Source organism: Apus apus, chromosome 9, assembly GCF_020740795.1.
Source record: "Apus apus isolate bApuApu2 chromosome 9, bApuApu2.pri.cur, whole genome shotgun sequence".
Classification (NCBI taxonomy): Eukaryota; Metazoa; Chordata; class Aves; order Apodiformes; family Apodidae; genus Apus; species Apus apus.
In genome coordinates, this window is record NC_067290.1 from 3,848,229 (window position 1) to 3,865,443 (window position 17,215).

General features: G+C 39.4%; 1 protein-coding gene across 2 annotated transcripts in view; it reads right to left on the reverse strand.

Annotated features, from left to right (window-relative positions):
• Nucleotides 1-2,917: 2,917 nt before the first annotated feature.
• The window catches only part of IARS1 (isoleucyl-tRNA synthetase 1), a 103,060-nt gene continuing 88,762 nt past the window's right edge, over nucleotides 2,918-17,215 (reverse strand). For both annotated transcript variants that reach the window (XM_051627497.1, XM_051627496.1), the window contains exons 31-35: nucleotides 14,712-14,823; nucleotides 13,403-13,528; nucleotides 8,590-8,733; nucleotides 7,457-7,609; nucleotides 2,918-3,538 (exon numbers count right to left, since the gene is read on the reverse strand). In XM_051627497.1, coding sequence (XP_051483457.1) covers nucleotides 3,456-3,538; nucleotides 7,457-7,609; nucleotides 8,590-8,733; nucleotides 13,403-13,528; nucleotides 14,712-14,823 — 618 coding nt within the window. In that variant the 3' untranslated portion in view covers nucleotides 2,918-3,455. The remainder of the gene's footprint in view (nucleotides 3,539-7,456; nucleotides 7,610-8,589; nucleotides 8,734-13,402; nucleotides 13,529-14,711; nucleotides 14,824-17,215) is intronic.

Consider the following 17,215-nt stretch of genomic DNA (forward strand, 5'->3'; position numbering starts at 1 on the left):
GCTCCCCTCTCTTCCAGCCAGCACAACCCATGAGGAGTACAGATGTGGACAGAAAACCACAGCTGAGAAACTAAAAGCAACAAGGTGAAACAACCAACCAAACAAAAAAGACAAGAAAAAACCAAACCACCAGAAAAAAACCCCACAACATTCAAAAATACGGAGAAAATAAAAGGAAGAAGGAAAATGGAGGGATGGAAAGTGTGTGCAGTGAAGAAAGGAGGCTGAGGTGAAGCAGGGCAAGGGAACCACCAAAATAATGCATTATTTCTGACCCTGGAAATAAAGTCCATAACCCTAGACAGAAAGAGGTAAGTGTAACTTGGTGCTCACACAACTGCTTCACTTTAAATAATCAGTATCTTAGGAAAAAGAAAGCAAAAAAGCACAATCCAGCTACATGAAGAGACAACAGCTTTACCCTCAGCTTTAAAGGCCTTCCTTCTCTCATTTGTAGGCTCAAGCCTCATCTGGGAAACAAAACCAGATCTTAATGAAGAATTCCTTGGGTGAACTTCTCTAAAGATAGATTTAGGGCTACCTGAACATAATCCTCTGTGCCACGCTGTCACTTGGAGCAAGACTGAGAGATAGCTGAAGTACTTCCTTATGTTGCTCAAAGTGCAGGACCATTTATTTCCAGCTCAGGCAATATGAATATGACCTGTATTTCACTAAAATGAAAGAAATGCAGTTAGATAACATTGAGACAAATCTAGGAGACACCAGTATCTATTCAAGTATGAAGCACCAGGCAGGCAGCATCCCTTCATTGAGGCTGTGTCTGAACACAAGTGTTAGATTACAGGTGTCCTTTGTACCCACACTGTGCAGACTGTACAGACAGTTCAACATTCCACTATCTTTTTGGCCATAGTTAGTCTTGGTTTTTATGGTTAGACCAGAAACCCAAAGGAAAAGATTCTTCCAGCCTCCTGTCTGCACATGAGGTTGTGGTGAAACAGGAAGAAAAAAAAACAACCACCCCAAAACTATGCTTCACATCTAGTTTGTAGTCTATCATCATCTGCTTTTGCTGTTGCTTTTCAGAGCATAGAATAAACTCTGTTATTCTATAAACACACCCTGAGAAACAGCTAACAGGTAGTTATGCTAACACAGCAACCTTCCTGCAGCCTATGCAGAAATGAACCAGACTTATTTCGAGTCTACAAAACCATAATGTTGTCTTTGCTAACTTTGTCTCAAAGCCTTAGCACAGATCTTGAAAAACTAAGGGACACATGGAATTATCAGCAGAATTTTTCCTTCACCCCTTTCCTGTGAGTAAATAACTACATCCCTTATGCCTTTATGTACTTTAAGGGCATCACAGGCAGTGCTGTTCTGCAGAACATCTTCACAGAAAAACCTCCTGTATGAAGTCAAAGGAAAGGCCAGTTTCCAATTTCAGTTGAAAGCAATCATTTACTTAAAGACAATCCAGGAAACCCAATTAAACTATTCCTCATATGAAGTACGAGACTATTGGACTAAGGCCACAAGAAGTATTTCTTCTCTGAAGGGCAGATTCTTTTTTATGTGAAGCAGCTGTAAATATATTCAAGGAAGAGAAAAGGCTCTGTTGAAGATTATCTGATTATCTTCTGTTTGTAACTCAGAGTGAATTCATAAATCTTGACTAGGCTTTTAATTCACTGGAAAGCATATATACACACATATACACATACATATATATACACACACACACATATATATATAAAATCTAATCCAGTCCTTATATGGAACTTGTCCAGCCAACATCTGTGGAAATAAAAAACCACACATACACAAAATTCTAAATCCCAAATAACTCTTTAAAAATGCAACCAATGTTGTCTCCTTAGCTAGTCTCATTAAGAACGAGGTTAGATTGAAATAATTTGCCATCTTCATTTATTCTCCATAAATAACGAAGCAAAGCAATTCAGCTTAGGACCAACAATCTTACCTTCACAGAAGACATAAGCTGGACATATTTAATGTGACAAAACAATATAAATTTGATTTCCATGTTACTACGTCAATTAAGAGATAAGCAAGCTGACTTAGGAGGGAAAGGTAGAGGGCAATGTCCAATATTCATTAAACTGAACAGGCCAGTGATTCAGTAGGTTCAGGCACTGACGTTTTTAATACTGATAAAAATAATTTTATGTAAGCTGAATGCCACAGAGACTTGATTTACTTCAAAGGAGTACTTACAATTTTGGTCTGGCCCACTAGAGCACAGTAGTTAACCAGAACATTTATTTATAGTTATTCCCACTAACACAGTGTTATCACAAAAAGCTTTGGTTTATGTTCATAGTGTTAAGATGAAAAACATACAGCAATGGAAAAACATGCTAAGCAAGACTTTGCTATTCCTGCAGAATGTTAAGACTCTTGTTTGCAGTGCTTGTAATCTTGTTCTCAGGAAGCTAATAAAGGCCAGGGCAGCTGCAGGCACACACACCTCCTCAAGCTCAGCAGTCTGTACAAGAGCAAGTTTCAACACTGATTAACAATACTATCAAAACACAGTGTGCTTAAGTTTCTAGCTTAAGTTACCTAGTAAAACAACATCCTCAAACTGAAAAAAGTCTCCTGCAAGTGAAATCACTTGCCTACAAATGCAAAAGTGAACCCTAAAACATTTGGCTAGTTACATTGACAACTACAACAATGAAAACCCCAGCACTGATTTCAGTGTAAAACTGCTCTTAAATCTGAAACCAAAGCAAACAACCCTCCCTAAAAACCACAACCAAGCCAAACCCTCAAAATCTGTCAGCATCACAGTCACTGGCATTCAGGATGGACACGTTCAGCTTTCAGGTTCCTCTAGGATTTCCTTACCTATACAGTGTGCTAAGCATTATCTCCTGCAGAAAATGTAAGGAAGCAAAGTACTCTGAACTCAGGGAAACACAGGTTTGGATATGAAGCAAATTTATTGTTCCAAGTGTTGAAATTAGGAAGTATTTTAAATGAACAGCTACACACTTCATGGAAATCCAGCTAGTATGAATGAACAAATCCAGGTAACCCTTAAATGAAGTTTCAAAGCTATGGTAACATGGCATACACAGAGAGCCTTGTAGGGAACCTGTGGTTTAGAAAATCAAAGGATGCCCTCTGCATAAAGGACAGGCAGAGAACAGCATCACTGAGGTACTAGTTCCACTTCTTTCAGGCAAATTACTGCATAGATCTCTAAGGTTAAGGAGTTCTGACATATTTCTGAACAGCTTTTACAGTATCATAAGATAACTTAATGAAAATACATGGTATTTGAAACCAAAGAGCAGCATATTAGACATGCACTGATAGAAAACATCCTGCGTGCGACCCGAGATGTTAGAAGTACCATACACAACCTGGATGTTAATCTGAAAGCATATTAATTTGATTTGACTTCAATTTTTGTGGGGAAAAAAAGTCTACATGGTTTTATTCATAAAATGGAATTATCAACATTCAGCTGTGGTGGGTATAACACAAACATAGACAGTCTTCATGTTCAGGTTCTTCATGGAGATGTCCTTTGTGACCTCTGAACCAAGAAAACAAGAAAGAAACAGAACACAGTTAGTGCTCTTGCTTACAGGTACAACTATAAACAGCTTTTTCATCTCTATTCAGATTATTCTGCTTGTTTAATATCAGATCAGGCCTAGGACAGAAACTGCTCAGCTCAAAACTCCCTTCTGTTAAAGGAAGAGTCACCACACCTCAGGATTGCCACTGCAAGGATTGAAAATACTGTTTTCAGTTATGAAGCAGAACTTCTGGAAAGCCTGTGGCAGCACCAGCTTCACATCTACACAGAATAATATCTAATCCATAAAACACTATTTTATAATGGAATTACATGAAGCCAGTATTACCAATGCAATGCACTGAAAAACAGCCTTAGCAATCTTACAAGGGGAATGGCCAGATGGGCAGATCAGAGACCCATCTCTGACAGAAGACAACACACGTGGGAAGCAGTGCAAGAGCATGCATTCATTCACTTGAGTTTTACACAAAAAGCAAAGACTGTAGCAGTATCTGCTGAAAACCTCAGGTTGCAATCTTGTCAAATATGCCTGAAGAATTTCATACCATACCAGATCAGTTCCTTAAGTCTTTTCATGCATACAGTCTGGAACAGTAATAGGATCAAATCTCACCAACAAACCTCCTCTAAGGATATAGCATATTTCCAACTGGTTGATTCAGGGTTTGTGATTATTCATGAGACACAGAGTAAATGCACTTTGTGGCTACAGAGAATGTCACCTGCCAATTTGGGAAGAACTGGAAAGCTCTTTCACTATTCTTGTCACCTTACAGAGCTTTTTCCCCAATAAGGTAAATGCCTGCTAGCTCAGTGCTTCCCAACACCCATCAGCTGCAGCAAGCTACCTCAATACCAGAGCAGATTCCTTTTGCTCCAAAGCTTTACCTCCCAGGATTCCAAACAATCTGAATAACAAATGTACCAGAGGTCTCTCTCCCAAAAAACTTGCAAGTGGTAAGAAACTTCAAAGTGGTAACCACAAAAACATTCACTGAAACCAAAGCAAAAGCCTATCAAGGGGGTTACTCTGCACACCAGAATCCCCCCACACAACACAAGCAAATAAAAGATAATTCTCAATGTTGGCACCAGTGTGAGCACAAATGACAGATGAGTAAGGTTCAGAATGGCCGGGTGTTTCTTCAGTAGAAACAATCTTGCAGTGCACTGCTCCGTGTCACAGGGTGAGGTCTGATGTTCCCTCACTCACCCCCAGCTGACAGCAACCAGGGCACTGTGTGTGTGGTGGGGGAGGAGAGCCTGGGAGGTGCATCCATGGAGACAATGAAGGAGCAGTTTAGTTTTCAGTAACATGATGTCCAAGTGAAAGCTGACTCTAGAAATGCCAGCGAGGAGGTTCTGTTTCCATGTAACAGAATGCACACTCCCAGCATGAAGGCTCCCATCTTTCTTCAAGAAACACTTCATTTTTAGACTGAGCAGATATAGTCCACATCAAAGTTTAAAAGCCATCTATTAATTAAAGAACTAAGAAGTCCTTATGGATCATGATGGTACTGTTTTTAAGGAGTTCACTCCCAGTGCACTGCTCTGCTTTAAGCAGGTGAAAAGCCTTTTACAGAGCATGAGCAGTGGAGGTATAATCCAATTAAGCAATCAGGGCTTCATTCCCTCATTAACCTTCCTTCCCTCCTTATGAAAATGATACATCAGTACATAAAAAAAGTTATTTTGCTCTGCAAAAGTAGCCAGAAAAATACAAACTTGGTCTCAGTCTTTTTGAAATCATTTTTTTAAATCCTGAAAAATTAGGAACTACATTAAGCTACCATTTTTAACAGCATTTAAAACAATAATGACTATTAGAAATTGTGAAGTTGATTTAGCATCAAAATATAAGGATGTCCTCCTTTCTGTGCCAGATCCTCCAAAGGAAGACTCTGAAGTTAGAACAGTAACAGGTACTGCCTTCATCCCAAATGTGCCTCCAAATCAGCACCTGGAAGTGGTTCCAGCTCATGAACAAGAAACACTTGACACTTTGGCAATTACAGAATGTTCTTCCAGTATTCCAAAAGGGAGCGAAGAACATGTGTTTCTGAATGGCTGGCAAACTTTTGTGCCACAGAGAGCAGATGCCCAACTGCCTGTACCTGAGGACATTTATAAAAACAGTATTTTTAAAACTGATAACTCATTTTCCTCCAAGTCACTTTCTTTTTGTAAAACCAGACATCAACCTTCCATTTCATGGGTTATTTCCAAACATCTCCAGTTATTAACAGCAATTTTTTTTTTTTCATTTTAGAATAAATCATAAAAAAAACCTACTCAAGAAAAGAGACTGAACTTTCTGTTTGGAAGGTAGGACCTTGAAATACACTGACATGAAGATGAGTAGGAGATTTTGAAGCTGCAACAAGACACATCAACATTAACTGAACTCATGTTTTCCAGAAGCATCAAAATATTTGTTTTATGTGCAGCAGTTATTTACCATCTGAAGATGAAGTATGACTATTTCAGTGTTTATTCAACTTAAAAATGTTATTAAAAGAGCTAGATTTCAGCCTTTGAAGAGCTATCAAACTGATCTTTCACATCATCATGAATTTCCACTTTATACACTTTATTTAAGGCTGAAATAGTTCTGGACAATTCATACTACAAACATGTGATGATGATTCCCCTTTCAGGCAAAGGCATTTTCAAAATTCTTACTGAAATTGAGACTTAAAGGCTTTACATTTTTCTGGTTTCTTCCCTCTTTCAAAGCTCCAAGTTTGCTACAGTAGTTATGTTAGTATCTCAAGTCATATGCTGCTGTGAACCCTCTAGCCCTGTAACAATGACAGAAGCCAAAAAAGAAAGATGTACCCCATCCATTGCTCCTGAATGGCTACACTCCAGGTGAGGGAAGTTTTGCACTGAAATACATTCTTTGTTTATGCCAACAAAGGCATTTCCAGAGGAAATTTATCCCATCTTATAATTAGTTAACTAGTTTAAGCAGGATGTCTAACTTCTGAACAAGTAACTTAACAGGGGATAAAGTGTCATGCATCCCTCCCCAACAACTCATATAAATCAGGCCATTTAATACACTGGAGACAAAATCCTTTGCATAATTTCAGTTGAAGAGCTGAATATTCCTGAATACACAGAAATACCTGAGTTGTTCTGGGTTTTTGTTTTGTTTTGTTTTTGTTTGTTTGTTTTTTTTACCAGGCAGTTTCCAATCCATTGTTTCATCGAATGAAGTCCCACATCTTTCTTAGGTTGAACTAGACTACAGGTGGCTGTATCTTCAGTCTTGTCTTTTTCAGGAATCAAGAGATACTTGTTTTTTAAGCCTCACCACCTGTCAGTGGTTTTGGAAGATTTTTTTGAACATTTCAGATATGTGACTGTGATAAAGCTTCCTGTTTCCCAGGTCTTCTAAATGTATTGTGGCTGCTGTACCCTACCAAGTCTGACCTACTCACACAACTCCAAAATAGATCCAATACTCTCTTCCACCCACTCCCATTCTCCAGAATGAAGGAAAAAAAATTCCAACATCTACAACAGGAATGTTCCAGGAACAATGTTAACAAGTTCTTACAATTTTCACACTTTCAACTCACTCACTTCTAGGAGGAGATTCACTCTGCTTAAGTCACAGCAGCATGTAACTACCATTTACACTGCTGACTAACTTCTGTATTTCAAAAGGAAGGAATTTTTACAGAACTTGCCTTGGCCATTTCACAAGCAAAAGGCATTAGAGCTTCAAATTTCTAAATGTACATGTGTATATTTATTAAATAAATATTCATCTACTGGGCAAAACTAGAAAAAGAGTGTGTGTTTGGTCATTAACCTGGATCTCGGGCTACATTAGCTGCTCCTCAGCAAAAACTTCCAAGTATCCTTAGGACTAGCAAACCTGAAGTTTGTGCTTACCCTGAGTCTGTGCTTCATCCAGGAACAATTTCAGCCTCCTGCTTCTGAGCCCAAATACTTTTGCTGTTTCATGTAGAAGACCTTGGTATGTTAATCCATTCTGACCAACAGGGTTCTCCATTAGAAGAGTTCCCACTGTTCCTTTCTGACATTCTGAACAAGATAAACAGATGGATCAGTGTTGGTGAGGAAGAATATGACTTCATTTATCTTGGTAAATTGAAACTTAGGATTTCTTCTTCCATTTCACCTCTACTTGTTCATAGTGCTGAGTAATTACCAATACCTACTTAGAGATACCCAAGAAGTAAGTTCAAGGAATTACAGAATCAGAAGTGTAAGTAATTACCAGCAGCTTAACAGACAAATTAAAACATTGCTGAAATGTTTATAGGGGGCAACAGCATAACCTGGAGACTTGGAAACACAAAATATTTCCACAGGACACACAACCCTCAGGCAACTAGAGAGGCTCACAAAGCACTTTCTGATGATCAAATCCCCACTTAAAAACACATTTTGGGCCCAGATAGGTTCCCAGCAGCATCAATGAGATTCTACATGGACACAGTCCAGAAAGGACTCACAGCAAGGCATAAACTCAGAGTGAGTTACTAACAATGTAGTTTTTTCAGTGGGGGGTTTCAGAGCCAAAGTTACAGAATTAGCAGCTGTGAAACAGAATTACATGCACAGATCTATACACCAGATCAGATTCATCATACAATTAATTAGGCTTTTAAATAGCACCAAGAAACATTTCACAGCTGTTTACAGTGTCTTGGTAAAGAGCTGGCTCCTCCTCAATTTTTGGTCAGTTTTAGACTCAGTCTTTTAAAATAAGCTGCACAGGTGAGCTATGGTCAGAAACAGGAAAACAATGCTGAAGGGCTCATGTTTAAATGCAGTCCCTTATCTCAGACTGACTCTCCCTTTTCTTTTCTGAACAGAGGGAGGGAAGCTAAACATAAACACTGTGCTTATTAGAAAGCACATACTAGGTAAAAATAAAGAACATCACCATCTACCAAGGAAGAAATACATATATATCTTAATCAATAAGTGATGGTGCCCAAAACTTGTACCACAAAAAGCTCAGCCTGTAAATGAGGAGAGATCAGTATCCTACATACCCTGTGGTTTTGCATTCATTAACTGCAAGTTGATATACTGGCAGAGCAGAGCATCAGCAGAGTTGATCAGAGCAGGTGCTGACCCTGTTGTCACATGTAGAGTCTTTCCGCTGAGACTAAGCAAGTCAGTTTTGTTGATCAGTTCTGAAAAAGAAAATGAGACCAGTCAGGCCATTATAGGGAAGCAGGGGTTCAGTTCTCACTCCATTTGCTGACAATGAGGCTTTCTAACTACTGATTCCACTTCAGAAGTGTTTCCCTCCTCACAATTCCTTGCTCAGGAAAGAGTATTTCTCAGTTTTGAAACATGGAATTTGTGCAGAAATTGGTTGTTTTCCTGTCAACACAGAGTACTTTGTCTGCTGTGGGAATTAGCTCCTACCACTTCTTATGCATATAAGACATGATTACCTATGCAATAAAAATAAGTAACTTCAACCAAGCAAGAAATTACTCACTAAAGCCAACCACTTGTACCTCATTAAATTAAGACCTATGATCTTTGCCTCTACCCCGATGTCCCCTGCTGAAGCAGCACCAGATGTGTTACTCTGCAACATCAGGACATTCCCCTCATTAAACTCCAGATGTAAAACCACTGCTGGTTAGCTCATGAATAATGCCCTCTACATTCATATTTGTGCTTCACGTCAACAATAGCTGATGATTCAGCAGCTGACTCCAGCCATGCACATTTAGAAAATGGTGGGAGACCAGGTCCAAACTAGGACCCATGTCTCGAAGGATTTTAGAAGTAATATCAGCACCCTGAAAGCACTCAGATGAGAAGCTAATGAGGTTTCTGTAATACAAATGAAATATGTAAGGCTGCATTCTGCACTACCTGCACTAGCAGCTGCCTATCACTGAGGTAAAAAAAGCTGCTGATAGCCACTATATGAAATATCCAGAGAAAGACCATCACTCTGCTACAAAGCTTTTGCAGCTACAAAAGAACTCAGAAGACCAAATCCAGGAAGAATGCATAAATTTAATTCCTTGTAAGAATTGTGCACTGCCTGTACATACAGAACAGCCACATCTGCCACCTGTTTCTAACAGGTTTTCACCCCCTATCAGCCCTACTCGCCTGTCACTGAGCCTTAAGCTTCACAAAGCTTATTTTCCATCAGTCGAGGTGAATGAATTTTGAGGAGGCAGAAGAGCCACTCCTTTTTCCAAGGATGTTTGTAAACTTAAAAATTAAAAAAGCCCAACACAAAACCAACCCCAAAACCAAAGCAACAAAATGGGTGACAAAATAATCAGGAGCTACAAGCTTACAAAATTGCACTACCTGCCACAGAATACCAAAGCATGATGCACTGTGGAAGGCTTATGAGGATGAAGGTTTCCCCTATCTGCCCTCAGGCTGCATCTAAAATTATAAAATGCTATCTTTTAAAAATAAATGTGTATATATATATAAAGCTTTAAAGAAAAAGGCAAAACTTTACTGTTGCTTCTAAAACTGAGTTTTCAAGAATGGATATGACGATGGTGACCATCTGCCAGCCACCCAAAAAGCATCACTTTTGGTTTTCCTTACAGGATAGCAAGAAAGTAACTAAATGAACCAGTGGAGAGGAATCAACAGCTTCACCCTACAGAAAGGGAGGAGTCAGCTGCAGGTCTTCCCTAGCAAAACCCTAAGGCAGCACTGCTTGCTGTTGACATCCAATTACTAGGTGATGGGCAGGAGAGAGCAGCAGGGAGCAGGGTGCTTTGAGGAGCAAGACATGGTGCAGCTCCAGGAACTTCCAGTCTGACATGACCCAGCTGCTGGGATCTGTGCAGATCCACCAGGGCAATAGGGCCAGGAGCAACAGTGATCCCTGCATTTAACAAATCCAGCAGTTTGCATGACAGGACTGCTGACATTTCCACAAGGAAGAGTCCATGTACAGTGCTGTCAACAGACTCAGCTCATCTAACCCTCTAATAATAATAAGAGCAAGGAAAAGAAAAAAAAAAAAGGATAATTTTTTCGTATCTAATAATACACTTGAAAACAAGCACTATAAGTGCTCATCAATATTAAAATCACTTTTAAAGGCAGTTCTCCCTGCAGCTGAGATTTAAGTGCTAATACTCGTCTAAGGTACCTAAAAGCCTCATGGCCTTTTAAAAATTAAAGATGAAAAAAATCCTTTTGTACTCTTGTTCAGAAAACAGTGCTAAGAATAGAGCTGCAAAAAAAAAAAAACAGCCATCTGAAAATCATAAAGATTAAATAAAATGTAGACTAAGCAGTTTGTAGGGGGATTTTTGCCTCACCTTTCCCTCCCCTTCTTTTTAATCCTAACATGATTTACAACTTCATTTAGTCTCATAAAGAAATTATTTCTCTCTTTTTAAATAGGTCTTTTTCAATATGGGCTACTTCCATGAAAGCCAAGTGCAACTCAAAAAGCATTCCCAATTGGAAGTTTAGAAAGTTTCCAACTTGCCAGCAACACAGAGCAAAAAGAAAGCCACAGACAACTGTTTTCACCATCTAACTTGAGCCTAGCTTCTTTTCTTAAATTAAGAAAAATCATTTTAAGGAGAGACAAATTCTATTCCCAGTCTCTGAAGATAAGGACAAATCCCAGAGCCTTGCTCAGTCCTTTGGAGTTACTCAAAATACATTGATACACTGTTGGGGAGGAAATGTTTATCCCATTATTTCAATGTTGCTCTGAAAAGCAGAGACATGACATATTTTAGCCTGCCTTAATACAAGAACTGCCTGGTTTTGTGCCATTATGCAGCCCTAAGTAAATCTTCATTACAATTAGAAAACAAGATAATAAATTACTGCAAGTGAAGTGGACAGCCCTAAAAACCACAGGAAGGAAAATAAGGAGCCAGAAATGTGGTTTTACTGGGTCACAATTTTATTAACACACATGGGAACGATTCAGCAACAATTTGTCTGGAGTGCACGACCTTTCTTTGCAGCTCCTTTCAGAGCAGCTGATACAACCCCAGCCTTACCTAAAGAGATCCTGGAGCCACCATTAGGCTGCCCCTAAAGAGGTCCTAGAGCCACCATTAGGCCACAGTTAAAATCACCTGTGCAAATGTTGGGCAGACAAAGCCAAAGGACTGCACCTGAACTGAGCATCAGGGATTCTGGGTCTGTTCTCTAACATCATTAAGAGTTACTTTCTTTCAACGTGCCTTCAACCCTGACTCTTCAGGAGTCTTACCTTCTGCTGATCAATACTTATTCCAGATCTCTGCCAAACTGTAACAAATGTGATTTTGATAATGTAATTTTTCCAAGGGAATTTTCATGTTAATAAGCAGGCAGGGAAACAAATCCACTCTGCCCAGACCACTTACAAAGAGTGAAAGTTTAAAACCAGCACACCATGATGGGAAGTCCCCAGATGATACCTACACAGCACAAACAACAGGGAAAGGAAAGAAATAAAGCATTTGGCACTAGTGCAGGAAAGAAACTTTGAGGAAGAGGGAAAGTCTAGATTTTCCTCACCGCTTCCTTTAGGAATTCAGCATTAGATGCTGCATCCTTTTGTCCTGTTAATGGCAAAAAACAAACCTTATCAAATAAGGAGTCAAACTGCTTACAGTCTTTTTGAGACAAGAGGTTCCCAACTCTTCTTGGCCTTTTCCAGGTCACCTCTTTACAATTGTACTGAATTAATTGTAATAATTGTACCGTCATGAATTGTAATAGCACATACTGACCTCTGTAGGCATGTACTTCTATGAAGTATGTCACTAAATACTGGGAAAATTATTTCAAGGAAAACTATTTCTCCTTTAAAATATAACTGAAACTTGAGGAAGATACTGAGGGATTCAGAATTTCCTATATATCACCTATAACTGAAAGCCAAGAACAATCCCTTTGTGTGACAGAACTGTTCAGTCCAGCCGAGCACAACTTGGGAAAAGGTTTTATCACAGCAAAGGATGAAAACATTACAGCTGGTATGAACCCCCCCCAAACATTCTGCTAGAAAACCTGTCAGGAGCAGACAAGTGACAAAGCTGAAGATTGTCATGTCACTGTTACCATCTCTGACTCAAGTGAGACTGTTCACCTTCTGATGTCTCAAGTAGACATGAACTGGTGATCCTTACCAGCCCTGTGGGCACCCCAAAGCAGCCTTCCACAGCAGCCAATTAAAGGATCCCCCTCCTAGACACTGCTTCAGCAAGATTTGGATGAAAACACACCACCAGAAGTTTCTGTAGCTGCTCCAGTACCATTCTTGCATTTTTGTATATTATCTTTGTAATGAACAAACCTCTATATAATCCATCTACAGTGTTTTATATTCTCAGGCCTTAAAGAGGCTGAGTTCAAGCCGCAGAAATATTCCATGGGTTTCTCTAAAAAGAAGAAATGCAGAGATCCTCAAGCTTCTTTAGGGTGAAAAGCAACTTTTTTTCTTTCCTCTACAGACAGCAGTTTGCATTCAGTTTTAATTCTCACTCTGCCTACCCAGGCATTAGGGTATAAAAAAGCAAGCAGAAGCTGCTGGCAGGTTGCCATCAATATAGAGCACTGCCTAGACCCAATGGAAACACCCTCTGAAATAAATCAGATTTTGTCCTGATGAGAACTGCAATGGCAATAAGGTAACAGAAGAGATGAGCATCATTTAGCAGCAGCTTTTGGAAACATTTTGATGTTATTGCAAAGTGTCTCAGAAACTAAGTACTAGAAAATAGAATATACCCTTATGCATTTTCTTGTCAATTTTGTGTATATATATATATGAAAAATATACAGTAAATATCCCCTAACTGCTGCTAGGAAGACTTCCAGTTTTCCTTGTCATACTCCATTTACCTGTTTTTCCATTAAAAACTGTCAGTTTTCTATTTTTAAGACCAAAAATGCAGGAGACAGCATCTACAAGTCCAGTGAAGTTCAAAGTATTATCTCCTTTTGGATTTTCCAGCAGCAATACACCATCTAAAACCAAAACGAAGAAATTAAAATGCAGTTTGGAAGCAACATGCAAATTTCAAGGATTTTATAATCACTTTTTCTAATTCCTTTCAGGGAGTTTCTAAGCTAAGTTCAACCTGGCAACACTGCATCTTCCAGAATTTTTTTTAGAAAGAAAGGGAAAGAGGAAAGAACAGGGAAACTCACTCAAGTGTACTTCAGATTTAGAGCACAGAAGTTATATTTGTTTTTATTAGCAAAGCAGTCACATTTTTATGTTAATGAAATATAATCCAGTATTATACTGATTAAAAACTGCCAGACTGTGTGCCCTGTGAGATGTTCACCAGCTTACATAGCTATGTTAATTATTATTCAGTAAGTAGCTTTGCAACTATGTTAAACAAGGCACACTCACTTTGACAGACAAACTGTAAGCAAACGTAGGAAAAAAATTCCAGAGAGTGCATTTAGTTTTATCCCCTTTTAATACATTAACTGAACCTTGTTACACTTTTAACAACAGCACTGTACACAGCTTTTGATTATCCAAGACACAGTCATTATGTTCTCTAGCTTAAGTATCCTTTTCAGCTCCATACTGAACACCTAAGTTTTCAAAACCAGGATCCCCTCCCAGAAAGGCATCACCTACAACTGCAGTGCTACACCAAGAATTCAGACTTCTCAAGGTGCACACAAAGTGTGGCTGAATGTCCACAGAGTGTGGGCACCTCCAGACATACTCACAAACCTTCTGCAGAATATGCATGTGTACACCTACATATGATAGAATCATCAGAGAATGGTTTGGTTTGGAAGGGACCTTAAAGATCATCTAATTCCAACCCCCCTGCATGGGCAGGGACACCTCCCACCAGCCCAGGTTGCTCCAAGCCCCATCCAACCTGCCCTTGAACACTTCCAGGTAGGGGCAGCCACAGCTTCCTTTGGGAAGCCAGTGTCTCACCACCCCCACACTACAGAATTTCTTCCTAAGAAATATACTTCAGGTGCACATCAGAAGAGAGCATGGACAGTATACGCTGTTGGTTTCAATAAACTTACTTTCAATTATTTAAAGCTACCACTGGAAGGCAGTTTGCACCATCTTTCAAACCAATTTGTGGCTCCCACATTCATCACACCATTTTCCAAACACTCTTTTAACATCACCAGTGACAAATCAAACCCAGAACATTCCTACCTTGCTCTGTCCCATTGACACAGACTTTGAGGTTGACGTAGGCACAGGCTGGACCAACACACTGACACAAACCACCTCTGACGAGTGTAATTTCTAGCTCTGATCCCTTCAGCTGAAGGAAGAGGAACATTATGACTACTTTAATATTGCTTTATTAAACAAATACAACAAAATACTGCCCTTAAATAAATGTTAAGATTTTGTCTTATTATACTAAACGTGACTTAAAATTAAATGGCAACTTTTGCCAAACTTTCCTTCAGAGTCCATCAAATAGTCATTTGGCTTTAATATATGTCAAAGATACAGCAGCATTTAACACATAAGGAAAACAAAGTGGAATAAACAGCCTGATTTTCACAACTGATGAGTAGTGATGGCAACCTTCTGAAATATAATCCCAAAGTGAACATACTGAAGAGAAAGACTCTCCCAAAGGTAATGAGGTAATTCAGAGCACCTGAAAACAGGACCCTGCTCTCAGTGACTGTCTGAAGAAGCCTTCATCTGTCTCCCAGGGGCAAATGAGAACACCAGAGTAGTAAATGTCTTGCTATCAACTCAGCCTTCGTGAATATCTCCCCACTAGCAACTGGGGAACTGATTTAAAATTCAAACTAACGAGAACTGGAACGAGTGTCTTCCTTTGCAAATGAGAGACAGGATGAAGAGGCATGAGAATCTGCAGCAACACCACAGAAACACTTTGTTTTGTAGAAGCCTTAAACCACAGCTTTAAGGCTCTGCTTTTTCAAGCATAGGTCTCTCCCTGAACTAAGTACAGGCTGGAATTACTCCTGCATTTACACCAATTTTCCACAGGAATCACACCCTAAATTATTTCTTGATTAAAATCTGTAATTAAACAAGTATCACATAGAAATCACTTAGATGAACAACTGAGACTAAGTGGCCATTTCAGCCAAATATATATAAATTTAGAGGCAGTCTTTGGAAAAGTCACATTCCAAAGGGTGAACAGACCTGGAAGTGCCACTCTTTGCTGAGCTCCCTTTGCAAATTAGGGAGAGTCACTTAGGAAGCAGCAAATCTCGTTTTGTGTTCACCAAATTCTACTTGAAATTAAAAATTCATTTTCCAAGTAGCTGCTTTTCCTTCACAGTATTTTCCGAGCAACTGCTAATTCTTTTTGGTTTTGTTTTTCTTTCTCAGAGCAAGTCTGAGGATTTCATAGTCAAGGCCTTGAATAAAAACACCAATCCAGGATAATTTCACAGATACACTGACCCTGAATATAATCAAAATACTTGTAGAAAAAACAGAGTGCCTTTCATTTTTTGTCCCAGTCTTCATATATATTCAACATCATGCAGGCTTCTGTTATTCCTTTTAGTAACTTCCAGATACTTGGTGCAATGATCCTGTCACAGTTGACTTGACTTCTTAACTCACATGTGGAATTACTTCATTCTTTTAACTTGCATTAGATCTGAAAGTGTGTAATGGTCACTCTACAGGACTTTCCATGTCCATGCTGCTTATCAGCCCCTACTGACACGAGACAGTTGATGCATAATTCAATTTGAATTCATATCTTCATAGTCTTTATGCCTGAAGCTGCTTGTACAAAATGCAGTGCAGTTATGACAAAAGAAGACAACTGACCACAGCCATGTCTGATGCACCAACCAACAAATTCACTGCACACAGCTGCAGCTACCCTTAGCTCTTCACGAAGGGCCAAACTTAGACACTGAAAGCATTTCTGAAGAAGGGCTTTTTCATTTCAGATATTTTTATTCACTGCTCCTAATGTGACAGACTGGTTGCAGCAGAACAAACAACTGTCCCCAGCAATCCATCTCCACGTGAAGTGCAACTTCTAAGGAAAACTTGACAGTTGCACTAAAATCTTTCACCTGATCCTCTCTGGAACCTCAATTTTTAAGTCTACATCTGGGACTAACAATTTAGAAACCCAGCAAGTCTGTAAGGACAATAACCCTCTACATGTGCAGAAGGCAACTCATGTGGCACAGACCACCCATGAACTCTGCAGGAAGGCACCTGGTACTGACTTGAGTCTCCTTGAAGTAAACAGCTAACAAACAACTCAGTGTTTAGTTACAGAGCTCTTCTTTGCCCCCGTGTACCATATGCAACCTGTACAGCTTTGGTACACAGAACTTGCAGTAGGTCCCTGAGCTCCCTGCTGATGTTTTTGTTTGTAAAAAACCCCCGTGGCCAAGATTTTAAGCTGGCAGGGAGGCACCCTCAGCTCTATGGCCCTTACAAGATGATTGCAGTTCTACAAAATTAGTCATCAATTCCAACAGCCACACAGAGCTGTCTGTCATGTGTAGTCTCATTTCAGCTGTAATTGCTTAGGTTTTCACAGGCTAAAATCTGACATTCATGCAAACACATAGCCACAAACCCTCCTATCTCTGGTTTACATACCAGCTCATCATTTCCAAACCTGAAGGGATGTCTGCTTTTTGCTGACATCCTGACAACAGCTATCAATTATATCCATAATAACC